The sequence below is a fragment of the Mytilus californianus genome, unplaced genomic scaffold (assembly GCF_021869535.1).
Source record: "Mytilus californianus isolate M0D057914Y unplaced genomic scaffold, xbMytCali1.0.p SCAF_13, whole genome shotgun sequence".
Lineage (NCBI taxonomy): Eukaryota > Metazoa > Mollusca > Bivalvia > Mytilida > Mytilidae > Mytilus > Mytilus californianus.
The window spans coordinates 37,969,295-37,996,536 of NW_026262615.1; the positions used below are offsets into that span (position 1 = coordinate 37,969,295).

The 27,242-nt window shown below is 32.8% G+C and overlaps 1 protein-coding gene across 3 annotated transcripts; it reads right to left on the minus strand.

Annotated features, from left to right (window-relative positions):
- On the minus strand, positions 1-25,561 carry LOC127723611 (hydroxyacid-oxoacid transhydrogenase, mitochondrial-like). Of its 3 annotated transcripts, none has more exons than XM_052230307.1 (14): positions 25,360-25,561; positions 24,152-24,192; positions 22,799-22,842; positions 22,361-22,414; positions 21,196-21,350; positions 18,533-18,729; positions 17,431-17,508; positions 16,327-16,432; positions 14,333-14,488; positions 11,013-11,111; positions 9,839-9,917; positions 8,904-9,000; positions 7,823-7,980; positions 1-1,042 (listed from the first exon to the last, which is right to left on the minus strand). In XM_052230307.1, exons 1-14 carry the CDS (start codon positions 25,413-25,415, stop codon positions 959-961), a joined length of 1,404 nt encoding a protein of 467 aa, XP_052086267.1. In that variant the 5' UTR covers positions 25,416-25,561; the 3' UTR covers positions 1-958. The 3 variants fall into 3 exon arrangements, with proteins under 3 accessions (XP_052086267.1, XP_052086266.1, XP_052086269.1); XM_052230306.1 differs by lacking the exon at positions 11,013-11,111 and adding an exon at positions 13,431-13,529; XM_052230309.1 differs by lacking the exons at positions 11,013-11,111; positions 24,152-24,192 and adding an exon at positions 13,431-13,529.
- Positions 25,562-27,242: the final 1,681 nt, after the last annotated feature.

Below are 27,242 nucleotides of genomic sequence, written 5' to 3' on the forward strand. Positions count from 1 at the left end.
TTTTATCTATAAATTGTATTATATATCAAAGAGCATAACAATTTTGTGATTAACAAATATATATATATAAATCCAAAATCTGATTTACATAATATATTCAAATATTTTAAAAAGCAGTTCAAATCTGTTCGAATCATACAAACAAAGACACTTGTATATATATTATACATAACAGTGTAGGTTTACAGTATACAATGTTACAATGCAACTATATACCACTGTTAAACAAGACTAGAATTTAAAGACAGTTTTGAAATTAAACTAAGCAACAACAGAAATGTTGAACTAAGTCTAAACATTAGTCAACTATACTGAAACAAAAGGGGCAATACAAAATTGATGATTGAAATTATTCAGTAATATATAAAGCTTGATTATACTTTTCTAACTTAAGCATGCATTGAAAAGTAAAAATATATCATATGGGAAGTTAGATACTACAAAATATTTATAAAAAAAACAATGTGATAGGAGAGAAAAAGAAAAACACTGTTTCTCAAACATAAGAATGCAATTTATATGTTTCTATTTCCCAAATATCTACTGTTTACCTAAAAACAACAGTTGAATTATAAATGTTTCATTAATTCACTTCAACTGAGCAAACGTACTGAATATATGTGCAGAAAAAGCATAAACATTATTATGTGGAATTTAATTCTATTCCATTTAAGTTGTTCAATGTAAAAAGAAAGGAATTATTTCTTCTGTAAATTATCAAAAAGGAATTAAAAGAATAGAGATGTTTTTGTAGAGTTAATGCTATTGAATGAGATATGAAAATATTAGTTTTACTGGCACTCCACTGCCTCTAAAATTCCTATCAGATATATAGGAATACAAGATATTGGTAAGCATCAAAACAATTACCCTGTGTTCCATTTTTCATTGCTACATCTGATTATCTATAGAAATCACTACATTTGTTCATTGCATTAGAATTGTTATAACAATTTGATCAGTAATTCTTCATACTATTTTCAAACAACATAGCAAAGTCATCTTCTGTCTGTGGTCTTGGTGACAATTTGTTAACTCTATGCTGAAATTTAAAAGAAAAATTTGTTGAGACAAAAATCAGTAAAATTTCAATCGACTATTTTCGTATTACCGACTTTTGACTGTGGTTTGTATAATTTTTTCGACAGGTTACCTCATCTGTGGTAGAACATCCTAGTACTCAGTCAAGTAAGAGCAACCAAAAGAAGTAAAATCAAACATATAATAGTGCAATTTGGGGGGGGGGGGAAGTTTTCTGTTTTCCAATCATTTTGTCATGTAAAGAAAACATAAATCAGTAAATCCCCCCCCCCCAAATTGTACCGATTGTAAGGTTGATTTTACTTCTTCAAGTTGCTCTTACTTGGCCCAGTACCAGGATGCCAAAACCACAGAAAAGGTAACCTGTCAAAAACATATTAACTCTGGAATCAAAAGTTGGTAATATGAAAATAGTCCATTTGAATGTTGTATGATAGACATGAGGAGATATTGAGTAAATGTATATGACACAGCACCTAAATAACATCTAGAGGTCAATATGTATCTTCGAAAAAAAAACCAAAGATATGGATTCAGTTATATAGATACAATGGATAAGCGTGGATTCTTGAAAAAGAAACCATGAGCCCGGAGGGCGAATGGTTTGTTTTTCAGGAATCTACGCTTATCCATTGTATCTATAACTTAAACTATTGTGTTAATTTCTTTTCAAAATTAAAGTCTTTTCTTAATCATAAGGTATTGTAAGTGAGTTTAAATAACCATGTTATCGTGTCCAACGATGCATTGATAAATCTCAGATCACAATTAATTGGTTAACAAAATACAATTATAACACCTCTACTTTAAAGATCTTTATATTACCAGGCATATGAATATTATCTGTTATACAAAATAAGACATATTCGAAATTATTTCTAATAAAATTGAAAATGGAAATGGGGAACGTGTCAAAGAGACAACAACCCGACCAAAATGCATATATAAAGTATATATAATAAGTATGTTATCGAATTTTTTCTAGCACTTTAGGCACATCACGATTTTCTCGCATAGGAATTTGCGAACAAACCTTTGGAAAATTATATAGTAAAACAGATGAAATCATACTATATTTATAAAACAAAAATTGTGAAATAGAATGTAATCATTTTTGTTTCAAACATGTGAAATAGCCAATAATAATAACAAAACCCGGTAAAACTCGCTATTATTACAAAAATATCCACTATAACATGCAAAATTAGAAAAAAAACAGGATAACTTAAGAATTGGAACAACAGAGAGAATACAGGGATTCGAACCTAAAGCGACAAATCCCTATCTTTAACGCATTGATTTTAACCATGCTAACCTCGCGGCTACCAACTCATACTATACAACTGCCTATTGTGTCTATATAAAGGTACAAGCCCTGTGTGTCCGATGAACCGATGTATATCAGATGTTCATTTAAATATATAAAATAGACATCTATAGCGTAACCCATTGGTAGCCGAGAGGTTTCGTCGATTTGTTGATGTCAGTCACACATAACAGATTTCAAGGAAGGGTTCGATTCCCAGTGAAGGCATATAAAAATTACAAAAATTAAAGGTAAGTTTTTAAATTAATTCCATTAGTGAACAGAAATCAGTAAATTAGCCAATTCAAACTTAATGAAATCAGGCACACAAAGGAAACAATTGAATATAATTTGGTGAGTCAATTTCAGCGGCAGATTTAGGAAGCGTTGATTCTAGAAAAAGAATCCACGGTAAATGAATAGGCTGACGTCACCACAATGGTTTAACATCAACTAACATGGGAGTGACATTATCAAGTTTCTGAACAATAAAAAATTAAACATGAGATCTTATTGCTATTCTTGATCTTTAAATTGTTAATCAAAGGTTATTCGAATCAGCATGGGTAAATTTCCAAGCTGAAATCATTCATATTCATAGAATGTATGTATGTGTGTGCCAACAAAATGTCAAGAAGACTTATTTTTTTTTATGATTTCAGTTTCAACTCATCACAATTTTGGGGTATTGTCACAGCCCTAACGGAAACTGATCCCCACCACTGATACCTCAAATGAATAAGAAATCTTACACTTCTGCATGACAATGGTTAATAAAATACAGTATGAGTATATAATGTGGATCACTCTATAAACATATGAGGCATGTATCAAGAATACATCCATGTAATAATTTACAGAAATAAATGGGGAACGTGTCCATGGGACACAGATGATGCCCCCGCTTGCATATCACATAAAGTTATAAAGGGACATAACTGAAGAACGGTAAAAGTGACACTACCCAAATTTGTACTTGATCTGAGTTTTGTGGTAATAAGTATGTGTATAAGTTTCATAAAATGTGGTTGAGGCAAACTTAAGTTAGCGATAGTAACAAAATTCAGCAATTTTTCCATTTGTTTAGGGGCATAACTCTAAAATGGTTTAAGTGACACCACCAAAATTCAAACTTGATCTGAGTTTTGTAGTAATAAGTATTGTGTATAAGTTTCATAAAATTTGGTTGAGGCAAACTTAAGTTAGAGAACAGAAACGAAAAATTCAGCAATTTTTCCATTTGTAAAGGGGCATAGCTCTAGAACAGATAGAATGACACCACCTAAATTCAAACTTGATCTGTGTTATGTGGTAATAAGCATTGTGTATAAGTTTCATAACATTTGGTTGAGGCAAACTAAAGTTAGAGAACGGAAACCAACGTATGTATAGACGGACAAGGGTAAAACTTAATGCCCCCCTACCCCCCCCGCCCCCCCTACAGAGGGGACATAAAAAGTAAAATCTCAAAAATACTGAGCTCCAGGAAAATTCAAAAATAAAGTCCTTATCAAATGGCAAAATCAAAAGCTCAAACACATCAAACAAATGGAAAACAATTGCCATTTTATATCCTGACTTGGTACAGGCATTTCCTAGCAAACGGTGGATTAAACCTGGTTTTATAGCTAGCTAAACCTCTCACTTGTATGACAATCGCATAGAATTCCATTATATATATATTGGGTAAAAATGTCAAAAACAGATAAGGAAAGTAATATTTTTCATGAATTCATCAAGTTTAATAAATTACAACATGTATCTTTCTACAATTGTCCTCATAAATACTTTGTGTAAATACTAATACACACCACTAACATTTCAGTCCCTTCAAAAGTACACATGTCATTCTTTTTTTTTAATCAAATGCTAACATGAAATCTTTGTCAATTTGATAAATTAAAATGTTTGAGTGACAGGAATTGATTGATATGGACCCTGTTAAACATGACCACACAATACTTAAAATTACTTAACTTGGACTAAAGTTCATGTTTGCTTTACTGAATATTGATCCAAATGTCCTGTCTTTTAATTTCATTTAAAGGACAATAAAGGCCTGGAAAACTAGAGGCTCTCAAGAGCCTGTGTCGCTCACCTGACTCTACTTTGGTTTTAGAAATCATGTAAAGATAGATAAAAATCATAACAGATACCCAAATAATGATTGAGGCCAAATTTTGATTAATATTGGTCCCGTTATTTAATAAAATATCCTGGTGGCCATCTTGAACAGTAAATCGGCAACAAAGTAGCAACACTTGGTCAGCACTTCATAAGGAACATTCATGCCATGTTTGGTTTCATTCCATTCAGTGGTACTCTTAAAGAAGACATTTGTATGTATTTCCCATAGGGTCCTATGTTAAACTAAGCCCCCCGCTGGCGGCCATCTTGGATGATGGATCGGCTACAAAGTAACAACACTTGGTCAGCATCTCATAAGGAAGATTCATGCCATGTTTGGTTTCATTCCATTCAGTGGTTCTCTAAAAGAAGACATTTGTATGTATTTCCCATAGGTCCTTTGTTAAACTAAGTCCCCTGCTGTCGGCCATCTTGGATGATGGACCGACTGCAAAGTAACAACACTTGGTCAGCACCTCATAAGGAACATTCATGCCATGTTTGGTTTCATTCCATTCAGTGGTTCTCTAAAAGAAGACATTTGTATGTATTTCCCATAGGGTCCTATGTTAAACTAAGTCCCCGGCTGGCGGCCATCTTGGATGATGGATCGGCTACAAAGTAACAACACTTGGTCAGAACCTCATAAGGAACATTCATGCCATGTTTGGTTTCATTCCATTCAGTGGTTCTCTAAAAGAAGACATTTGTATGTATTTCCCATAGGGTCCTATGTTAAACTAAGTCCCCGGCTGGCGGCCATCTTGGATGATGGATCGGCTACAAAGTAACAACACTTGGTCAGAACCTCATAAGGAACATTCATGCCATGTTTGGTTTCATTCCATTCAGTGGTTCTCTAAAAGAAGACATTTGTATGTATTTGCCATAGGGTCCTATGTTAAATTAAGTCCCCCGCTGGCGGCCATCTTGGATGATGGACCGCCTGCAAAGTAACAACACTTGGTCAGCATCTCATAAGGAACATTCATGCCATGTTTGGTTCCATTCCATTCAGTGGTTCTCTAAAAGAAGACATTTTTATGTATTTCCCATAGGTCCTATGTTAAACTAAGTCCCCCGCTGGCGGCCATCTTGGATGATGGATCGGCTACAAAGTAACAACACTTGGTCAGCACCTCATAAGGAACATTCATGCCATGTTTGGTTTCATTCCATTCAGTGGTTCTCTAAAAGAAGACATTTTTATGTATTTCCCATAGGGTCCTATGTTAAACTAAGTCCCCCGCTGGCGGCCATCTTGGATGATGGATTGGCTACAAAGTAACAACACTTGGTCAGCACCTCATAAGGAACATTCATGCCATGTTTGGTTTCATTCCATTCAGTGGTTCTCTAAAAGAAGTCATTTGTATGCATTTCCCATAGGGTCCTATGTTAAACTAAGTCCCCGGCTGGCGGCCATCTTGGATGATGGATCGGCTACAAAGTAACAACACTTGGTCAGAACCTCATAAGGAACATTCATGCCATGTTTGGTTTCATTCCATTCAGTGGTTCTCTAAAAGAAGACATTTGTATGTATTTCCCATAGGGTCCTATGTTAAACTAAGTCCCCCGCTGGCGGCCATCTTGGATGATGGACCGACTGCAAAGTAACAACACTTGGTCAGCATCTCATAAGAAACATTCATGCCATGCTTGGTTCCATTCCATTCAGTGGTTCTCTAAAAGAAGACATTTGTATGTATTTCCCATAGGGTCCTATGTTAAACTAAGTCCCCCGCTGGCGGCCATCTTGGATGATGGATCGGCTACAAAGTAACAACACTTGGTCAGCACCTCATAAGGAACATTCATGCCATGTTTGGTTTCATTCCATTCAGTGGTTCTCTAAAAGAAGTCATTTGTATGCATTTCCCATAGGGTCCTATGTTAAACTAAGTCCCCGGCTGGCGGCCATCTTGGATGATGGACCGACTGCAAAGTAACAACACTTGTTCAGCATCTCATTAGAAACATTCATGCCATGTTTGGTTCCATTCCATTCAGTGGTTCTCTAAAAGAAGACATTTGTATGTATTTCCCATAGGGTCCTATGTTAAACTAAGTCCCCCGCTGGCGGCCATCTTGGATGATGGATCGGCTACAAAGTAACAACACTTGGTCAGAACCTCATAAGGAACATTCATGCCATGTTTGGTTTCATTCCATTCAGTGGTTCTCTAAAAGAAGTCATTTGTATGCATTTCCCATAGGGTCCTATGTTAAACTAAGTCCCCCGCTGGCGGCCATCTTGGATGATGGATCGGCTACAAAGTAACAACACTTGGTCAGCACCTCATAAGGAACATTCATGCCATGTTTGGTTTCATTCCATTCAGTGGTTCTCTAAAAGAAGACATTTGTATGTATTTCCCATAGGGTCCTATGTTAAACTAAGTCCCCTGCTGGCAGCCATCTTGGATGATGGACCGACTGCAAAGTAACAACACTTGGTCAGCATCTCATAAGGAACATTCATGCCATGTTTGGTTCCATTCCATTCAGTGGTTCTCTAAAAGAAGACATTTTTATGTATTTCCCATAGGGTCCTATGTTAAACTAAGTCCCCCGCTGGCGGCCATCTTGGATGATGGATCGGCTACAAAGTAACAACACTTGGTCAGCACCTCATAAGGAACATTCATGCCATGTTTGGTTTCATTCCATTCAGTGGTTCTCTAAAAGAAGTCATTTGTATGCATTTCCCATAGGGTCCTATGTTAAACTAAGTCCCCCGCTGGCGGCCATCTTGGATGATGGATCGGCTACAAAGTAACAACACTTGGTCAGCACCTCATAAGGAACATTCATGCCATGTTTGGTTTCATTCCATTCAGTGGTTCTCTAGAAGAAGTTCAAAATGTAAAAAGTTAACGCCGACGACGGACGACGCCGGACGACGGACGACGGACGCCAAGTGATGAGAAAAGCTCACTTGGCCCTTCGGGCCAGGTGAGCTAAAAAGGCAGACCCACCAGAGAACCGTAAATTCATCCCATGAAAAAGAAGTGAAAAGATTCATAAGTGAATGCATGTCATCAGTTTAAACACGTCAAGATTATTCAGAGACAATTTATCTACAGCAGACTACAGAGGATATTACAGTTCTATTTTCAAGTATATCAATAGAAGCTATCTCTGAATCCTGCATTTCCATTACTTTTCCATACCTATTAAACTGAAAGGACAATGCAGAATAATGTTTACCCATATCAAGGCATCTCTTTAACTGCTGCATTGTGTTTTACTGCCTCATATCTTCTGAAATTTAATGAGATAACCAGGCATTTTCATATCATTTTCTAACCATGTTTGCTTCAACTTATCCCCTTAAGCACATACCTGAGGTAATGTTCCCTTGACTAGAGCGGGTATGTCTTCAGATGTGTATCCAAAGGCAGCCAGGCCATCAGGCATTTCTAAATCTTGCATGATTTGTCTAAGTCTGTCTGATAAAATTGGCCCAGCATCTTCCTTTCTTTTATTTGTGACATCCACACCTGTAAAAAAAGTGTGAGTTCATGGCAGATCTGTTGATTGCCACTGTTAAATTTATTTACAATTATTATTTCATTAAAGTTAACACCATTTTTTCCTTTTTTATTCCTATTATTTCATTAAAGTCAACACCATTTTTTTCTTTTTATTTCTATTATTTCATTAAAGTCAACACCATTTTTTTCTTTTTATTCCTATTATTTCATTAAAGTCAACACCATTTTTCTTTTTATTCCTATCATTCTGTTAAGGTTAACACCATTTTGCTCTTCATTGCTATCATTCCATCATTATTTACATTTTTTTCTCTTATTTCTTTCATTCCATTATAGTTCATACCATCTTTCTCTTTATTCCTATTATTATGGTTCATATCATTTTTCTCTTTATACATATCATTCCATTAAAGTTTACACCATTCAATTTACTGATATCATTGCATCATTTTTATTCACATCATTTTTCTCTTTATTCCTATCTTTCTATTATAGAACAAACTATTTTTGTTTGTTTTCCCCTATCATTATCAATAGTGACTAGGGTATACAAATTTTGTCACTTTTGGAATTTTTCAGACCAGCAGTAAATCCCTTGCCAAATTGGGGTATCACTTTTGGTTTATAAATATGCAGCCATGTCCAGTCAGAATGAGGACATTAAATCTAGTGTTTACCTAGAAACATCTCAAAGTTTGTTTACTTTAAATTTTACTATCAAATTATAGTGTTAAGTTTACTTAAAAAGATTGGGCAATACTTCTGGGATAATTTTGACTTTGAATTAAAAAAACATAATTCATATAAATCTGAGAACACCTCCATCCCTTTCAAGTGTCCTTTTTCTAACAGCTTTTAACCAAATCCAGAAATATTTTTCATTAGCAATAGGCAAAATAACTGAAATTCAAATCATTTCTGATACTTACCCAAAAACTCTGCTGCCTGTAGATGGCGCTCTGGACAAGCTGGAGCAGTGAAGTTAAACACAGCAGGGGCTGACACTATAACAGACAGTCCATGTGGCTGAAAGAAATAAATCATGTGTTTAATGTTCACCATTTTCGCTGAAGACATTTTACCATAAAATTTACCCTACCCAAACATTTCACAGCTCATTTAAATGGATGGTACAAGGCAATGAAACATGTTTAATGAATTGTCAAAACCATTAACCAAACCATTATGTGGCTATTTACTTTTTGTTGCTGTGTATGTTTATTTCATACATGGTTGAATAGGAATTTACTCGACTGAAGCTCATTATAATTTCTTGCAAGTCCAGTTTTGGAGCCAAAAATACAATGTAGGGGTTTGATTGAATACTAAATGCTTTATACTGATCCAAGTGTAGTATTATAAACATGAACTCATGGACTTTTAAAGTAATAGGGGCATTGTCAATTAGCCGGGTGAAGTTATTCAAATCCTTGCAGAGATTTTTGACAAACTTGTGTAAAAAGGAGTAGATTCAATAAGGTCCTAATACATGTAATATGGCTCGTATTTCCAGCAAAAATTTATAATAAGAATTTATTGACCAATATCTCAATGGGTCATAAACAACAACTAGACAGAAAATTGTTCTTTTTGTTGATAATGTACATAATAGTGTTCTTTTCATGATGTCACTAATAACACAAATTTTGATTTTTCACGAAAATGTTTGAAAACATTGACTTTTCAAGACTTGGAACATAGATCTCATGTATCAACAAAAAAGATCTTTTAAAATTATGTTTGTAATGTAAACTTGCATATCTGACTTTAAAATTTTGTCAAATATAACCCTTACTGCACTTACCCTTTACCTTATACCTACATTTTATTTACATAGTATTTGTATTTTATCAATGAAACTTACCACCATAGGATGATCATCGTCATAATCTTTGGATTTGAAATTCTTAACCAGTCCTGAGATAGGATATGACATACCATGGCTTAAATAAAAAAATGAAACTATCTTGATTTCAAAATTGTTTATCACATTTTTAAGTATTCCATCTTTATAATTAATTTATTTCATTTTCGTTTTTATGTATTCAGCAAATTCTTAAAACAAAGGTTTAAAATTTTCCAAGAAGGTTAGTGAACTGCTGATAATTCAATCACTTATTTGAAAAAAACTAAATCAACTGTAAAAACTTTTAAAATGAACTAATTGATGTTGATAAAGTTGTTCTGATACCAATGTATAGGGTTTCAAATGTATACAGTATAATTAAAATTGAATGAATAAAATTTCGTAATGAGGTTAGCAGTTAATTCTATATAAAGAGCATTCAAAACCAAGTCTATATCATAAATAAATTTTACAATTTCACAAAGCCGTATTAAATTATATATCCATTGCTACACATATCATATCAATTAATAATGACAAGAAAATTAGTTTTGTTTAAATGAAAAACAGTTCAATATAGTAATTATGAAACCATTAGTAATTACTATGCATAAGTTATCGAAAAGTTAATTACCAGCAGGAAAGCTTAAAGCATTGCAACAAACTGCCACATCTCATTCACCACAAACAGCTCAGAAGTAACAATTGAGAATTTAAAAGGCAATGTTTAAGAGTAGACCTTATAAAGGGAGATAACTCCTTCTCAATCAGTTATGTGTTTTATAATAGTTATGTTCATCTATGTATTTTTAAGAAATCATGTGAAACAGAATTAAAAACTATCTGTGTTATGTAGAAGTTTAGAATATATTTTAATGAAAATATTTGACTCAAACATTTCAGTGATGTTCTCAAGTTTTAATTCACCTAGGTCAACCTCCTTAATTTGAGGTTAACCTCTAATCCAAAAGAAAACAAACACAAAATGAATATGAAAATTTTGATGGCATAACACAATTTTCTTGTATTATGTTATTTTATAATTCCAAATTATGTCAAGACGCTTCTAAATAGGTCATTTAATCCTTATTTAGTGTGCAATTGTCATTTTTAAAGGATTTAATTATTCCAGTTGATCTGTGCAATTGTCATTTTTAAAGGATTTAACTATTCCAGTTGATCTGATTCCTACCATAAATGGGTTCCACTATTACCAAACCCAATACCAGCATAACAGCTTGCCATGTGCATTTCTGATCTAGCTTCGACATCACCTTTGTCATAAACAGCTCTGAAGTAAAACACAGGAGAGTCTCAAAAGTGAATTTTTGGGGGGATTTTATGAATCCATTTGTCACTGGTGGCTGCACATCTTATATATAGTGTTCAGATTAAGTCCTAAATTAACTACAAAAACAATGTTTAAGAAGAAAATTTGTTTAAATCATGATCTTCTGGAAAAGACAGATGCAAAGGAAAAGCTAGAATGCATATACAACAATTTGAAAACAATGAACTTTCTTTGTTATTTTTCAAATAAAAACATTTTTTTCTACAGTAAACCAACTTCTTTTCCGGGATACTTTATTTTCACGTTGATCCCTTTCTAGACGACTTATATTCAAATTATTTTTCTACTCGCTAAATTCAGGAAAATAAATTGCTCACAAAAGTAAGTTGGTTTACGGTATATAAAATAAGGAGATTTGGTATAATTGCAAATGAGACACCTTTATACAGCAAGAGTCCAAATGAAATTGATTTAATCAGTTATGTTCCCTCCACAGATTATTCTGTGTTAAACAAGGTTTTGAATACAATCAAACCTGTATATAACCTTCAGCCTTGGGATACGATATATTTATATATGAATATATATAATGTCAAAGTAGTTTTAATTCAGGAGTGCTCAATTTCAGTAAAACAAACTGATATTTATACTTAACAAAAAGTACAGTAAATTCAAACATTTTTGCATGCATTCATTATTGCCACTGTTAAACTCTATATCAAGATGTCAGAAAATGCTGCATACAAATACCTGTCATGTTGAAATCTTATTTAGGAGATGAATTTGTATATGTTACTTGACACTTGTTTTCCAATCCTTGCATTGAATTGCTGTACATGTTTATGATTTGTTTTCTAAACAAAATATTGTTTATACTGAACTTCAGAAGTTATGACCCAAAGATTTGCATACATAAAGGTGAAAAATTTAATTCCCTAATAAAATACATTACATATTTTCCAGTTAAATTATGTCCTCCATATATAATACAAATGATGCAGTTAATGACAATCAGATATTAAAGAAATAAATGGAGAATGTGTCCATGGGACACGGATGATGCCCCTCTTGCATATAACATTAGAAAGGGACATAACTAGAGAACTGTAAAAGTGACGCCACCCTTATTCAACCTTGATCTGCGTTTTGTGGTAATAAGCATTGTGTATAAGTTTCATAAAATTTAGTTGAGGCAAACAAAAGTTAGAAAACAGAAACCAATTTTGGGATGTACAGACGTACGGACGGACAAGGGCAACACTAAATGCCCCCTTCACTTAGTGGCAGGGGCATAAAAAAAAGTCATGCTATTAATACAAAAATAAGGATATTTGGTATGCTGTTAGTTAACCATCACATCTACAATTCTAGAAAGAAAGTACAAAGATAAGGCAAGCAGTAACATTCATAAACATGATTAAAGATACTCATGTAACCAAACAATCAGATATATTGAATCAATCATAACAAATTGGAAACACTTTGGCACTATCAAAGATATCCATTATATATTTTTATTGATAAAAGAGTTGCAAATTCTAAAAAGAATTGTTGCATTTTCTGTAAAAATAATTTCCCCATTGAAACTCTGCTTGAAAAAAATTTCAATCCAAATTTTTGGATAATTCCAATATATTAACAAAAGACTAAAATGACTAAAACAATAACTCTTTCTAATCACTGTGGATTCATTCATTTTTGTGGATACAAATTTTCGTAGATTGACAAAAAATTGCATTTTTTTGTTGATATTTGAATTTGAGGTTTTACAAATTCTGCATACAAGACTATTGAAATTTTGTATTTTGTTGAACATTTGAATTCATGGTATGCCTATACCCACAAATACATGAAAATTGGAATACCACAAACAATAATGAATTCACAGTAAGCAAGCATACAATAAAAAATGGAATACATTGAAACTTTGGCATAATTTTCTTTATTGTTCAATATAAAACCGTCTTCATAACTGGATGTTGATTTCAAAAGTCCTCAACAAAACACATAAAAAAGGCAGATTCATCTATAAAGGTTAACTTTGACCAAGACAGTTTGAACCTTTAAGATATTTCTTAATTATTTCTTAATTCTATATGTTTGATTATAATTGGTATTGATAATAGCTGCTAGTCATCAACATACGTAATTTACACATTTTTTTTCAATTTCATTTTCTCAGCATTTAGTTATTGTTTAACTTTAAATGAAACAATAAAGATAAATTAATGTATGTATTCCATTTTATCATTTCTATCCAAAGAACCCATTAAAAAAGCAAAATAAAAATAAAACATGAAATGTGGTATTCAGTCGTACCACAAATGAACACCACCATTACCAAAACCAATGCCAGCATAAGCTGATGCTAATCCCATATTACTTCTGGCTTCAATGTCATCTGCATCATAAACTGCTCTTTGAATTCAAATATTCATTAATCTTATTAGGTAATATTCTATATAATAAACTAAAAACATGAAAAACTCTTAAATAACAAAAAAAAAATGTTTAAAATACTGTAAATCCAGATATAGATATGATGGAAAATTACTACTAAAAATTATGAATGCAACTTTTTTTATTGCCAACTTGCCAACCTGATACTGGTGGATTTAATAAAAACATCGCAATATAGTTATCCTTTTTCAAAAAACAAAAGATACTGCCAGCATGCAAATAAATTTAACATTTGTGCTAAAAAGGTATAGCTGAGAATGCCTTTTTTTTTAAATATAATCAGCCCCTTTCTTCGATATATAATGCTAATTTTAATATATATAAAACAAAATAATTCATAATATATAAAATATAAATAAAAATAAATGTGATGTAAACATTAGTGAGATAGAAAGTGTAAACAACACAAAAGAAACTACAGAAGAACCATGGATGTATAAGCTGAGTTGTAATCTTTATCATGTTTATTGATTTGTAGTACTAGGTGAAACTGATTTTTGTTGTATTGTTTGATATATGGTTTAAAAGATAACTTCAAGAACAAAATTACTCAAACTTCAGTCAATTGGGGGTTGCTGAGATCTTAACCTTTTAATTATTTACCCCCAAATTAATAGGGTCTTCATCACCTCATGAGGCATTACATAACAAAGTTTTGCAGAGATATAGTTTATGACTCAAAAGAATTTGTTCAGAAATAAATATATTTACATCCCTTTTTCTAAATTTCATTAAACGACTTTCAGTTTGCATATGCATACCTTTTAAGATATTTGTTTGTCATCTTTAATGCATGCATGCACCAGATATCACTGATTGGATTACAACCTTGGTAGGCGGGTCTTAAGTTTGGATTGGCAGGTCTTCCAGTTACTCTGTCTCTGTATGGTATTGCTGTGTATGACTCAATAGCATGACTGAAAAACAAAATGAAAATAAGACTTTCTTGATTTCATGCGTCTGAAGCGCTTTTCTGAATTTACCTTCCTCATGGAAAGCTCAAAGCCAAATATTTGAAATCAAAGATGTATAATATCTGAAATAGTTGAAGGGCTATTTGACCAAAAAGAAAAGAAAGAAAAAATAGTACTATAGTAGCTGAAATCAGGATTGGCAGTCACAAAATTAACAAGTCTATTTACAGCCAGGGGTAATATTTGTTCTTTTCTATTTACTGGTAAAGGGAAATCATTTGAGGAGTAGAGTTATCTCTCTTAGTCATTTTTGTTTTACTTATGTAAGGAAAAAAATCTTTTTTTAGTTCTCAAGATAAATTGATTGATTGATTGTTGGTTGCTTAACGTCCAGTGGCAAATATGTCATGCATGTTCAGGAAGAGAACAAGTTAACAATGAATACAATAGGTAGGTCTTACAGTAGAGGCCATCCGGGATGAAGGTCGGGAAATTTGGACTGCCAAGGGAAATGAGAGTATCTTGGATATGGACAGAAATTTTGCCGAGCAACAGGCCACCTACAGACCTCTCAAAGAGTTGTTACAAGGGTTCTTAACGTGCAAAGAGCGTGACACTCTCTCTACACGAGGCATTGGATTTAACGTCCCCATTCTGACCGGACGTGGCTGCAAACTTGATACATCCCGCACAGCCAAACAGACGGCCCACTTTGGCAAGGGTTCTACTGCCTGTCGGAGGAAGACCAATGGTGACCATATTTCTTTTCCCCAGTCACCCTTGGGGATTTCACAAGATAAAGGGTTGAACTCTTTATTACAAGAAAATAGTAAGCAACCCAGAAAAAAATTTTTGAGGCACATTTTGAACCCCCAAAATATGATAATATCAGGGTTTGCATAAAAATTACTTGTATAATTCATTTTTTGGAAAAGGATAAGGTGACATTATTCAAACATCGAAAAGAAATAGAAAGTCTGATAAATTAATTTATACCAGTAAATATTTCTTACTTTTTCAAGTGTATAAAATGACTAATATAAGTATTACCACTGACCAATTAGTTCAAAGAGGGTGGAAAAAGGTTTCTTTTATGTGAAGTGTTTGAAATTTTTATTTCAAGTGTTTTCATGCTTGAACCTCATTATTCACCTTGTTTTGTGCAATTTGGTGAAAAAGTAATGTGTAACTGTGCCTGTTTTTTTAAATTTTTTTCATTGACATTTTATTTCGTGTTTGTCCGTGCAGATATCCCCCTTTATGTCCCTCTTCAAAGTAATTCTATCTCTTCAATACATTGTAATTTGTTCAATCAACATTAACTTAACATTTTTTAATGCTACTTTGTCATTGTCATTTTACAGGAAAAACAAATTCAAAATTTTAGATTGGAAATGCTCTGCATGTCCATGTAAAGTCATAAAGATGTTAATACTGTGGATTCAGTTATTTTCGTGGGTACCAACTTTCATGGATTGCGGAAAACTTGCTTTTTTCATGAATATGTGAGCTCGTGGTTTTGCTAAAGTCTGTATACAACCTGATAGAAAATTTGTAATTCATTGAACATTTAAATTCGTGGTTCACCTGTACCCACGAAATCCAGGAAAATTGGTATCCAATGAATAATTATGAATCCACAGTATCTATTTCAATATTTTCCTCCCATATTTGCCATTCATAATCCTGTAAATTTCACTGTTAATATATTATGTTCTATTAAAAGATTCTCTCGTGTTCTAATTTCTATCAGTCACTGTTATGAACAAAACCAATGTTCAAATATTTTTAAATTTTTGTCCTTCACAATATATCTGGGTAGTTTTTCTAACCTAACCTACCATAAAACATCTATACCACTATAAGCTGCTACTCTCTCTGGCATAGTACGTAAATGAAGAGGGTCTACAATACCTAATGTTGGTCGAATTGCTCTATTGGATATTCCTACAATAAAGGTAAAAGAATGAATATCTAACAGTTCTCAATCCATTTCTCTAAACAAGTAAAAGTTATTTCCCTTAGACATTATTATAGCTGGTTTTGATATTGCATAGTTGAATAGGAGTTACTTCACTTTAGGATAGTAATTCTTAGTTCTGTAAATAGTTATTTCTCCCTTAGGGGAGGCATTTTTCTTGTATATTTTATTGAGTAATTTCTGACAATTCTTAATGTTCCTGCTCAAGTTAAGTAATCCTTATAAACAAGACGTGATCCATATAAGTTTATTGGTCCTTTGAAAAATCTTGTTCTTAAAGGTTATATAATCAATTGAACATTGTAGTGAGGGCTTTAAATATTACACATAACTAAACATGTATTACTATCCAGCAATTCACACGTTCTACATCCTGTCGATAATTATATTTTGGCATTACACAAGGTCATGATTTTGAATTTCATCAGCGAACATAAATGTTTTTGTAAATATATTTCCAGCCTTTATTACCAAATTGACAAAAGGATTGTTTTATGGTTTTTTTATGCCCCACCTACGATAGTAGAGGGGCATTATGTTTTTCCGTCTGTGCATCCGTTCGTCCATTCGTCCGTCCGTCTGTCCGTCTGTCCGGCTTCAGGTTAAAGTTTTTGGTCAAGGTAGTTTTTGATGAAGTTGAAGTACAATCAACTTAGTACACATGTTCCCTATGATATGATCTTTCTAATTTTAATGTCAAATTCGAGTTTTGACCCCAATTTCACGGTCCACTGAACATAGAAAATGATAGTGCGAGTGGGGCATCCGTGTACTATGGACACATTCTTATTTTTCAATATATTATTTACTTTGATGAGAATTTATACAAATAAGCCATTGTAATTTTATATACAACACTGTGAGTAAATAACAAAAGAGTGCCCATTACATTTCAGACTCTTGGAGAAATGCTGAATAAAAAAAACTTTGTTTACATTCTATCATATACTAGTAAGATTCAAACCTGTTTTTGATTTCAAGGGGAGATAATCAAACACTGCTGTTCCTGTTGTCTCACTACCAGTTCCTGCTGTTGTTGTTACTGAAAATAATATAAGGATGATATGGAGTTAAAGAAAAGATAACTGAAAAACAAACTTATAAATAAAGAAGAAACCGTTAGAGGGCAAGTTCAAATACCCAATGCTGTCTGTGTCCCCCACCCCCTGTGAAAAAATGATGTGTCACTGATCTACCATGTAGTTCAGAGATATTACAGAGAAACTATCTAAATGCAGTTGACACTGACTGAAAAGTGTTTTTTTACAAACTGTGGACTAATCTATTATTGTGGAATAACATTTTTTGTGGATTTCGTCGTTATAGGTGAACCATCAATTTAAAGATCCAACAAAGAGGTAATTTTCTATAGGCTTGTAGGTAGATTTTGACAAAACCATGAAATCAAATATCAATGAGAATATGTTTTTTCCTCAATCCACTAAAATTTTTACCCACAAAAATAAATGAATCACTGTACATAATGTAAACTTTGTTCCCTTTCTAATTCAATTTGCAAGATATATATATAATATGATCTGTATAAGTTTATATATAATATATAGAATATCAAATATAAGGGTCAAAATAATCGTGAAAAATAAAACATTGTGAAAACGAATTTCCCTAGAAATAGCAAAATGAAAAAAGAAAAAAGCAATTTGCAACATTAATATATTATTGAAAATATCTAGATATTATTGAAACTGTCTTTTCAGTCCTCCAGAGATGACAAAAGTGTTGGATGGTTCACTGAAAATATCCAGATATTATTAAAACTGTGCTTTCTGTCTTCCAGAGATGGCAAAGTAGTTGGGTGGTTCACTGGACATTCAATCAACATGATCAAGTCATAAATTATAATTTACCGGTACCATAAAATTTCTGGGCAATTAGCATATATAAAAAAAATCTGAAAAAATCATTGCATATTTGGCACAAAAAGTTCTCTTTCTACCATTGTCTGCTGGTCCAACAAGAATTTCACTGGTTTTGACTGTCTGACTGGTGTCCTTGGTGAACTTAGGTCCTTCCCTATATTTTTATTTTTTTTTTAATGTACTTACTTGCAATAAGTGGCTTCAATGTATGAGTAACAGGTAAACCTTTGCCTATAGGGGCATTGACGTAATCTAACAATTCTGCAGACGGATTGCTGGCATACAAATTGGCTGCTTTACATGTGTCAATCACTGACCCACCTCCTACACAAATATACAGGTCAAATTGTTCTTCCTTGGCATAATCTATGGCTGCCTGAAAGCTGCAATACAGGAAAGAAAAGGAAACAAATTTACATAACTCAAAGATATTAACAAAGCAGTATTATCTTGACTTTCATTTAAAAATCATTGACCAGTTCTTATTGGTGGAGGAATATACACTTTGTATTTGTCTTTGATCAAACTACCCCACTTAAAGGGGCACTAGTTACGAGATATATAAAAAAATAAAATATGATTTTTTTGGTTCAATCATTTTTGAATGTGAAATAGTGAAATAATAATTCGCTTTTAGCAGCCAGTTTAGTTCAATTTTGCCAAAATAAGCTAAGAAACAGCGCTGATGAATTATACACTTGCAAGTGAATAATTCGACCTCATTGAATCCGTATTCATGTGACTTTCAATTTAACCCCTTAGCTAGAGATAGGTTACGCATGCAGAGCTCCAGATAAGAATTCACAAATTGGGGTTTTTACCCATCATTTTTTTATGTAATTGGGTGATAGAGTTTTTTAATTGCATTATCAATTCCGATTCACCCCTCAAGCAAATATCAAATTGGGTTTTTCACCACCAAGCTCCTTAATGTATTGGGTTTTTTCATCAACACAATATTGAATATTTAGGCATGTTATAATCACACTATATGAACCCAAGATGTTTTTCCATCTTTAATATGTTTCTTTCTTTGTATATGTGCTAGCTGTTTTGTTTGGTTTATTCACTGACGAGCAATTGTACGTTTGATTTGTGTCCCGTTTTAAACGTTCTGCCAGTTTTGTATTTTCTCGTAACTTATATAAACTGCAGCTGGTATCAATAGTTGGACAGTAACTAATTACCTTTCTAGATCCCATATGATATCCTACAGTTTATTTGGGGTAGGTGTGGCTTAGTGTTAAGATTTTTATGTAATTTATGTGAAATTTAGGTGCTGTAAGAAAGTTTTGCCAGTCCTTTCACCTATTTGCCAGATCTACTTTTTAATAAAAATAATAAGTAGTTCCCAGATTTAAGATATACCCCAAAACCTTGACCAGGTTTAAAGGGTGGTTTAATTACGGACACCACATTCAACTTCAATATACAAATAATTCTGCAACATTAAATAAATAAATAACACTTGCCAATAAGACAGCTATCTTAAGCATACAGAACAATTAGACCAAAATAAAAAAAGTGTCAAGCTGCATTGACGTAAAAAAACGGATATGTGTATTCACTCAACTAAAATGAAAAAATAATATATAAACTAAAATTATACCTGAATGTTTTTGTTTAATTTAATTAACATAAATCTGGGTTAAGTTGTCCCTTATTAGAACTTTTGGTTTCCGATGCTTTCCAACTACATATCATGTCATAATTAATTTGGCCTTTCACTTTTTCCAACTGATTTCGTTCTTGAAGAAACCCCGTGTTTATTGTTCTAGCAATGTTCTCGTTAAGGTACGCAAACACGCCCGTGCGTTCGACGGACGCTTCATAAAACACTAGATGAGTCTTGTTATCATCATAACTTGTCCTCAGCTATCAAAAAGAAGCTGAAAACATGCTTCTATTCAATATTTTTACCGGACATTACTTTCGTTTTAATTCATTATATGTTACGATAAGTCCCGAGCAATTCGAAAAAAGTATGAAAACATGACAAACGCTAATTGGATAAACCCTGAGAAGATCGAAATGTTTTCATGAACACGTGTACCTTTTGAGCAACGGAAAATTCCAACAGGGACCCATTTCAGCTACTTGATGCAGGGCTCTATTTTTAGAACGAAAGGAAATTTCCAATTATAAATATTATAAAAATAGATTTACGCGACGATTGTAATTAGATAAGGGTAAATAACGCAAACGATAGCGAATAAAAGCGTTAAGAACTCATGGTTTTGGCATATAATTGGGTTTTCCTTTGAATTAATTGGGTTATTGAACCCTGCAATGGGCAATTGCATTGGGTTTTTAATCATTTGTATTGCGTGATCACGCAAATACGCAGCTTATCTGGAGCTCTGCGCATGAATTAGGCGTGTTCAGTTATTAGAAGAAAAAGAATGTCAACATTGAAAGTGAAACAAGGGTAAACCATTTGATTGACTGATTCGATCCACAAAAACTCATTCTTATACAGGTAAAAACATTAATTAACGCATATTTTAACCTGTATTAAAAAATCAAAAAGACCTAAAAAAATCCAATTGCATGAGTTCGCTATCTATCTATGTATATCTATATTTATGTTTATATCGGGTTACATAACCGCCTGCAGTCTTCGGAGGTCACCTTGATAGTTAATTAGATGGCGTCTAAACTAAAATACCCACAAATGCTTACACAAATTATTGAGCCCATGCATTGTAAATTGTTTATTTGGGACTTTTTATAATTTGGAAATACGTTTTAGTATGTTATAAATCAAATATGGGAATTTGAGTCAAATCGGTGAACATGAATTTGACAGCTAATGCCCCTTTAACACTACATAAAGAGTTTGTACTTGCCTTTCATTGGTGGGCTCCACTCTGACATTAGAGTACAGTTTGTAGTTGACTTTATTGTCATCCAGTGATTGTAGAACTGTTTTTACACAATCTAAATCGACCAGATGTTTGTCTGTCATCAAACATACTTTCTTAGCACCAAAGTTATTACAATCCTGTAAAACAAAATGCTTGTCAGTACACTTATTCTTGAATTTTTTCAGATGAAGGTCATTGTGTCCTTGTAAAAAAAAATATTGTCAGCATCTGCTTTCACAAATGTGTCATGTATAACAGTTACCAAAGACAATCAATAGTAACTGCTGGACTCTGTCTGTCTAATAGACCTTTTCATCAAAGTTTTTTTTGTTTCTTTGAAAGGGAATGATTTAATGTTTGGTCTGCAGCTTGATAAAAGTTGAATTGTAGTGTGTAAGCCATTTTTGTCCAGCTATTTTTTACATCGGCTGTGCAGCCACTTTCTGTTTGCTGATAATTTGATATTTTAAAACACTAATTATACATGCTGACATGGGAAATTTTTCATCAAATTTTCTTGGCTTCAATGAAAGGGAATGATAAGGTATGCTTCAGTATATATGTTATAATACAAATTTGTAAACCATCAATCATGTAAAATTTTCTAACCCTGAAACTTTACCAAATGTGAAACTTTGAAATTGAAAGACTAATGATTTAGAAAACACCAATTAACAATCTGATTGAAATACAATGAACAGATCCTTTCTCCACGCTTAACTTACAAAAAATGAAAATAACATGTTATAAATTTCATGTGTTTGAAGGGCTTTTCTGGATTAACCGTCATCAGGAGTGCTCAAAGCCAAATATTTGAAAGCTGAAAATGTATAATAACCTTATCACTTGAAGAGCTATATGACCAAAAAAGACCTAAAAAATAGCCAAATTTATCTAAGGTCAACTTCGCCTGAGGGAATTAAAAGGATCAATTAACACTCTGTTCATGCTGTTTGGTAATTTATAAATCAGCCAATGAAATTTCAGCTTTCAAACTTTTTAAGGTGTGTATCATTACAACATATTCATGGGATCCCAACAGGTCTTAAAACAGAAAATAGAATGCGGCATTGTCAGATCCTTGTAAGGTAAGCAAGGACACAGAATCTGTATTACAATTAGAATGACCAGTTCTAAAATAACCTACCATTCCTACTTCCCTTGTTACTCCTTCTCCATATCTGATGTTTGAGCAGGCCATCTGAAAAAATATTATAAAATACATCATTTCACATTTAATCAGAATCAATTTGTTTGAAAAATCTAATGTTTAAAGGGAAAACAGCAAAAGAATCAAAACTTCTTATCAAAGAAGACAAGTGTGCAAACAGTCATGACAGTCGTGGATTCTATTTTTTTTTTTATTTATTTTTTTTTTATTTTTCTCTTTTCTGTTTTTCTTAACCATTTTTTCTCTATTTTGTATACCCCATCCAGACCCTCTTCTATGAGATCAATCTTCCTGCAATCTTAACATCATATAATAATGACTAGTTTCAACTTTTTTTTGATTTCATAAGTACATGAAATATATGCAAAAAAATTTATAATGCATAAAAAGGAAAGAAATTGAGAAAAAAATCACCTCAAATGCATATTCTTTCTCTGCAGCAGTTGTTCCATAATGACCTGAAAAGATTCTTTGTATATGTTATATTAGTACTTTGGCTTGGAATTAAATTATATAACTTGAATGTGTTGGATCTTCGTGAACTGAAACAACTAGTTCCTGATATTGGTGACCTTCAAGATTTAATAGTTTTTCTAATGATTTTACAAATAAAATCATGACCCCGTAACATTTAGGGAGCTAAGACAAGAGTCCCAACTGCTCCCCTATTGGTTACATATGGTGGAGGACCCGGGCATGTTGACTTCCTAGCTCAACAACGATCCTAGATACCTTTAACAGAAGCAAGTGAGTGTTACCTATTTTAAAGAACAACTACAATATGGAGATTAATTTAAGACCTCAATGGAGACTATGGAACTTTCCTAGTCAAAGACCAGTATGTGGTAAATGCGGAGTATTGCATTACAAAATTTGTTTTGCAAATTTTAAAACTTGTTTTAACTGTGGAAAAAAGGGATATTATGCTAGAATGTGTTTTGCTCGTGTACCATCAGTGAAAACGAAAGAAAATCTAACAACTAAGAAGAACAAAGTCAAAAGATGGAAGAGAACAGAAAGGGATCAATCCCGATTCATTCAACATATGGACAGAAAACAACCAATGTTTGAATTACCATTTTCTAATATCAGAAATGCAGCCTTCGTGATCTAGTACAAGACAAGAGTCCCAACTGCGCCCCTATTGGTTACACAATTCTTTAATCTATTAACCATTTATAAAGTATTTATGCAAATTTAAACTAGCTTATGTTAAAATAAATATTTGTTTGAAATATAAAATATATTCTTGCGTAAGTTGTGTTACAAAATAATTTCAGTTATAAAATCTAAAAATGTGCATGCTTCATGATTGTGTACTCTTTTTAACTCGAGATATCCACTTTAGGGATTCTTAGATTTACCAGACGTTGGTTCACTGTCGTTTGTAATGTTTTTAACTTTGTATTAATTTGATTAAGAAATATTTTCATGGACAGTATTTCACTGTGAAATATAGTCATGGATGGAATTTCATAGTGAAATATTGTCCATGTTGTCATGGACAGAATTTCATAGTGAAATATTGTCCTGAAGGAGGTGACAAAATTTCATGGACAATGACAGTATTTCATTATTAAATAGTGTCTGCCGACAATATTTCATATGAAATAGTGTCTGCGGACACTATTTCATATGAAATTTTGTCCAACGGACAATGTTTCATGGGGGACAATATTTTATGTTACAGTTGTCTTTTGTCATATCTTTTACATGCTTAAAGTTTATGTCATTTGAACTGAAATGAAAATCAGATAAACTTTATACCTTTAAATTGAATCCCAGCTATCTCAGGTTGATAAAAATTTCTGAAATTATAAAAATTTATGACTGTTTTATTGAGCCATCCTATCCATGAAGTCATTTCAAGAAATTTATCAGTAAAATATATATTTTCAGATATTCAAGACAATTTCAAGTAACAAAGTAATGTGTGTGTGTATAACAATACTTATCAAGAAAATTACATTAATCGTGCATGGTATATGTTTGTAGATGTGGTCAGTAAATTGAAGATTAAGAAAAGGGGGAGGGTTGATATCCAAAACAAGTCTTTCTAAAGGTATAAATTACACTGACAATTATCGATGATCATGAAAATGAGGTGTATGAATCTTTACAGCCATAAATTTGACATTCTAAGTACTTTAAGGTTCATGTGGACCCTTCGTCTAAAATGGCTGCATTTTCACCTCAAAATTTACTCTGAGTACAGACAAACCTGTGCATCTGGAAAAGTTTTAAGGCATAGCATGCCCTAGATAAATAAAATTCAAATATATTTTATGTTTTAGAAAATTAAAAACTTAACCGGATTTTGCAGTGCACTTTTTTTCATTCCTCCAGAATGTGCCAAAATAAACTAAGTTGGGAAAGAGGTTTGAGAACTTCCCCACAGGTAATAATTGAAGTGAACTGTTTTGATTGACATGGACAATAGATGGACAATAGATACCTGACAATAATTGGTGATTTAAACTGTGTACAGGAGTGGACCATATCAAGTGAAACTCAACTGTTTGTTAATTTTATCATCTTCTGCAGGGACGAAAAAAAGTGCACTGCTAAATCCAGTTAAGTTTTAAATTTTCTAAAACATACAATGCATTAGAAGTTTATCTAGGGCATGCTATGCCTTAAAACTTTTCCAGATGCGCAGGTTTGTCTGTACTCAGAGTAAATTATGAGGTGAAAATGCAGCCATTTTAGCCAAAGGGTCCACATGAACCTTAAATTATTTTTTTTCATTTTTGACTACCAGTAATGTGCTCCCTCCCCCATCCCCACCCTACCCCATAATCTTTATTTCTGCCCCTCCCCTTTTCAATGATAGTCCTGGATCTTCCAATGATAATAATGAATGTCATTTTTATAATTTGCATTTATTGTCTAATAGAAATGCACTACGAAATAACTGTGTTTTCTGCAAATTCTGGCCAGGATCACCAACTTGTCATGAGCATCTTTGAATTTACCTTTTACAAACTGTGCGTAGTAGCCGAGAAAATCTGGAAACACTTGCAGAGGTCATTTTCGTGTGCTGAAACTCTTATAAGGTAGCAGGGTAAAGGACAGGTGAACGAAAGATAACAGAAAATTTAGGTCACTAAGGATTTTGAACAGCTGATTTTCATTGTCAAATTATCTCCCATTGTCATCGTCACAAAAACGGATAAATAGTCATTTGGGAAACATACGATATAATGTTCATCTTATGTCTGATTAGTTGTCGATTACGACGATAATCTCTATGGGCTCTGAAAATAGACTGATGTAGAAGTTTATGAAAACTAAACTTTATTCCTTAAGGATGTTCGCTCCTCTGTTATAAAATATCAAGGTTTCAAAGAAAAAACTGCTATAAATTGATAGTATATCAATAAAGGAACTTAAAAAGCAGAATAAAATTGAAAGGTCCGTGTAATGGTTTTTGAGATATAAGCAATTAAAAATTTGGCGGGAAATGATTCTCTCTAGACTTTTCATTCATTTAAAGGGGCACTAGCAGTCAAATTCATGTTCACCGATTTGACTCAAATTCTCTTATTTGATTTATAACAATGTAAAACATTTATCAAAATTATAAAAAGTAAAAAATAATCAATTTACAGGGCATGGGCTCGATAATATGTAGCTTCGTTTCGTGTGTTTTTTAGTCTAGACGCCATCTAATTAACTATCGAGTTGACCTGCAAATACCTCCGATGGTCATATAACAGTGACGGATCCAGGGGAGGGGGGAGGTTCCGGGGGTTGGAACCCCCTTTTTTTTGGACGATCAATGCATTTGAATGGGGACATATGGTTGGAACCCCCTTTCTCCTGGGTTGAGAACACCCCCCCCCCCCCCCCTTTAAAAATGGCTGGATCCGCACCTGTATAAGCAATATAAACATAAATATAGATATAAATAGAAACCGGACTCGTGCGATTGGATTTTTCTAGGTCTGTTTAATTTCATATTATAGATTAAAAATATATATTAATCATCGTCTTTACCTGTATAAGAATGATTTTTATTGTGGATCGAATCAGTCAATATAATGATTTACCTTCGTTTCACTTTCATTGTTGACATTCCTTTCCTTTAAATAACTCATCACGCACGATTCATGCGTTGATTTATCTCTAGCTAAGGGGTTAAATTGAAGTTCACATGAATACGGATTCAATGGGGTCGAATTATTCACTTGCAAGAGAATATTTCATAATGAATGTTTCTTAGCTTATTTTGACAAAATTGAACCATACTGGCTGCTAAAAGCGATATATTATTTCACTATTTCACTTTCATTAATGATTGAACAAAAAAAATCATATTTTATATTTTTTATATATCTCGTAGCTAGTGCCCCTTTAACATTGGCACTTATTTTTTTCAAGATTTTATAAGATTTTCAAAAATGTATTTTTAAACTATATATAATTATATGATAAGATAAGATATTTTATTGGTTTAAAATCCAAAATTATAGGATTGTTACCAAGACAATGAACATTGGCTATACATAAACATACAAACATATATGTGTCTACAATTATAAACATTGTATATATAAATTTGTATATCCCCTCCATTATTAAAAGAAAATTTTATATGAAAAGAAAAGTAGGGGTTAGCGGGGAAATTTTTGATTGACACTACATGGATAAAACTAGAGGATTCCGAATATCTGACAAAAAGTAAAAAACAAGAGAAGCGAACATCCTTAAGGGGGAAACACAAAGGATATCTATGGAAGCCTCCTCAAAATATAAATTGAATTCGAGATCACAAATTTTGAAAATCGTTACCACGGATTGTATAATTCAGGTCTCACTAATTAGCGACAAGAAGCGACAAGAAGAACAAAAATTA

What these genes read in the sequence shown, in the direction of transcription:
- LOC127723611 (XM_052230307.1), bottom strand. Translation starts at nt 25,415, where the DNA reads ATGACCTCTGCAAGTGTTTCCAGATTTTCTCGGCTACTACGCACAGTT. An exon ending in CTACGCACAGTTTGTAAAAG is followed by an intron (nt 24,193 to 25,359) that starts GTAAATTCAAAG and finishes TTATAATTTCAG; the next exon opens with AAATTTTTATCAACCTGAGA. An exon ending in GTGGAGCCCACCAATGAAAG is followed by an intron (nt 18,730 to 21,195) that starts GCAAGTACAAAC and finishes CCTGTATTGCAG; the next exon opens with CTTTCAGGCAGCCATAGATT.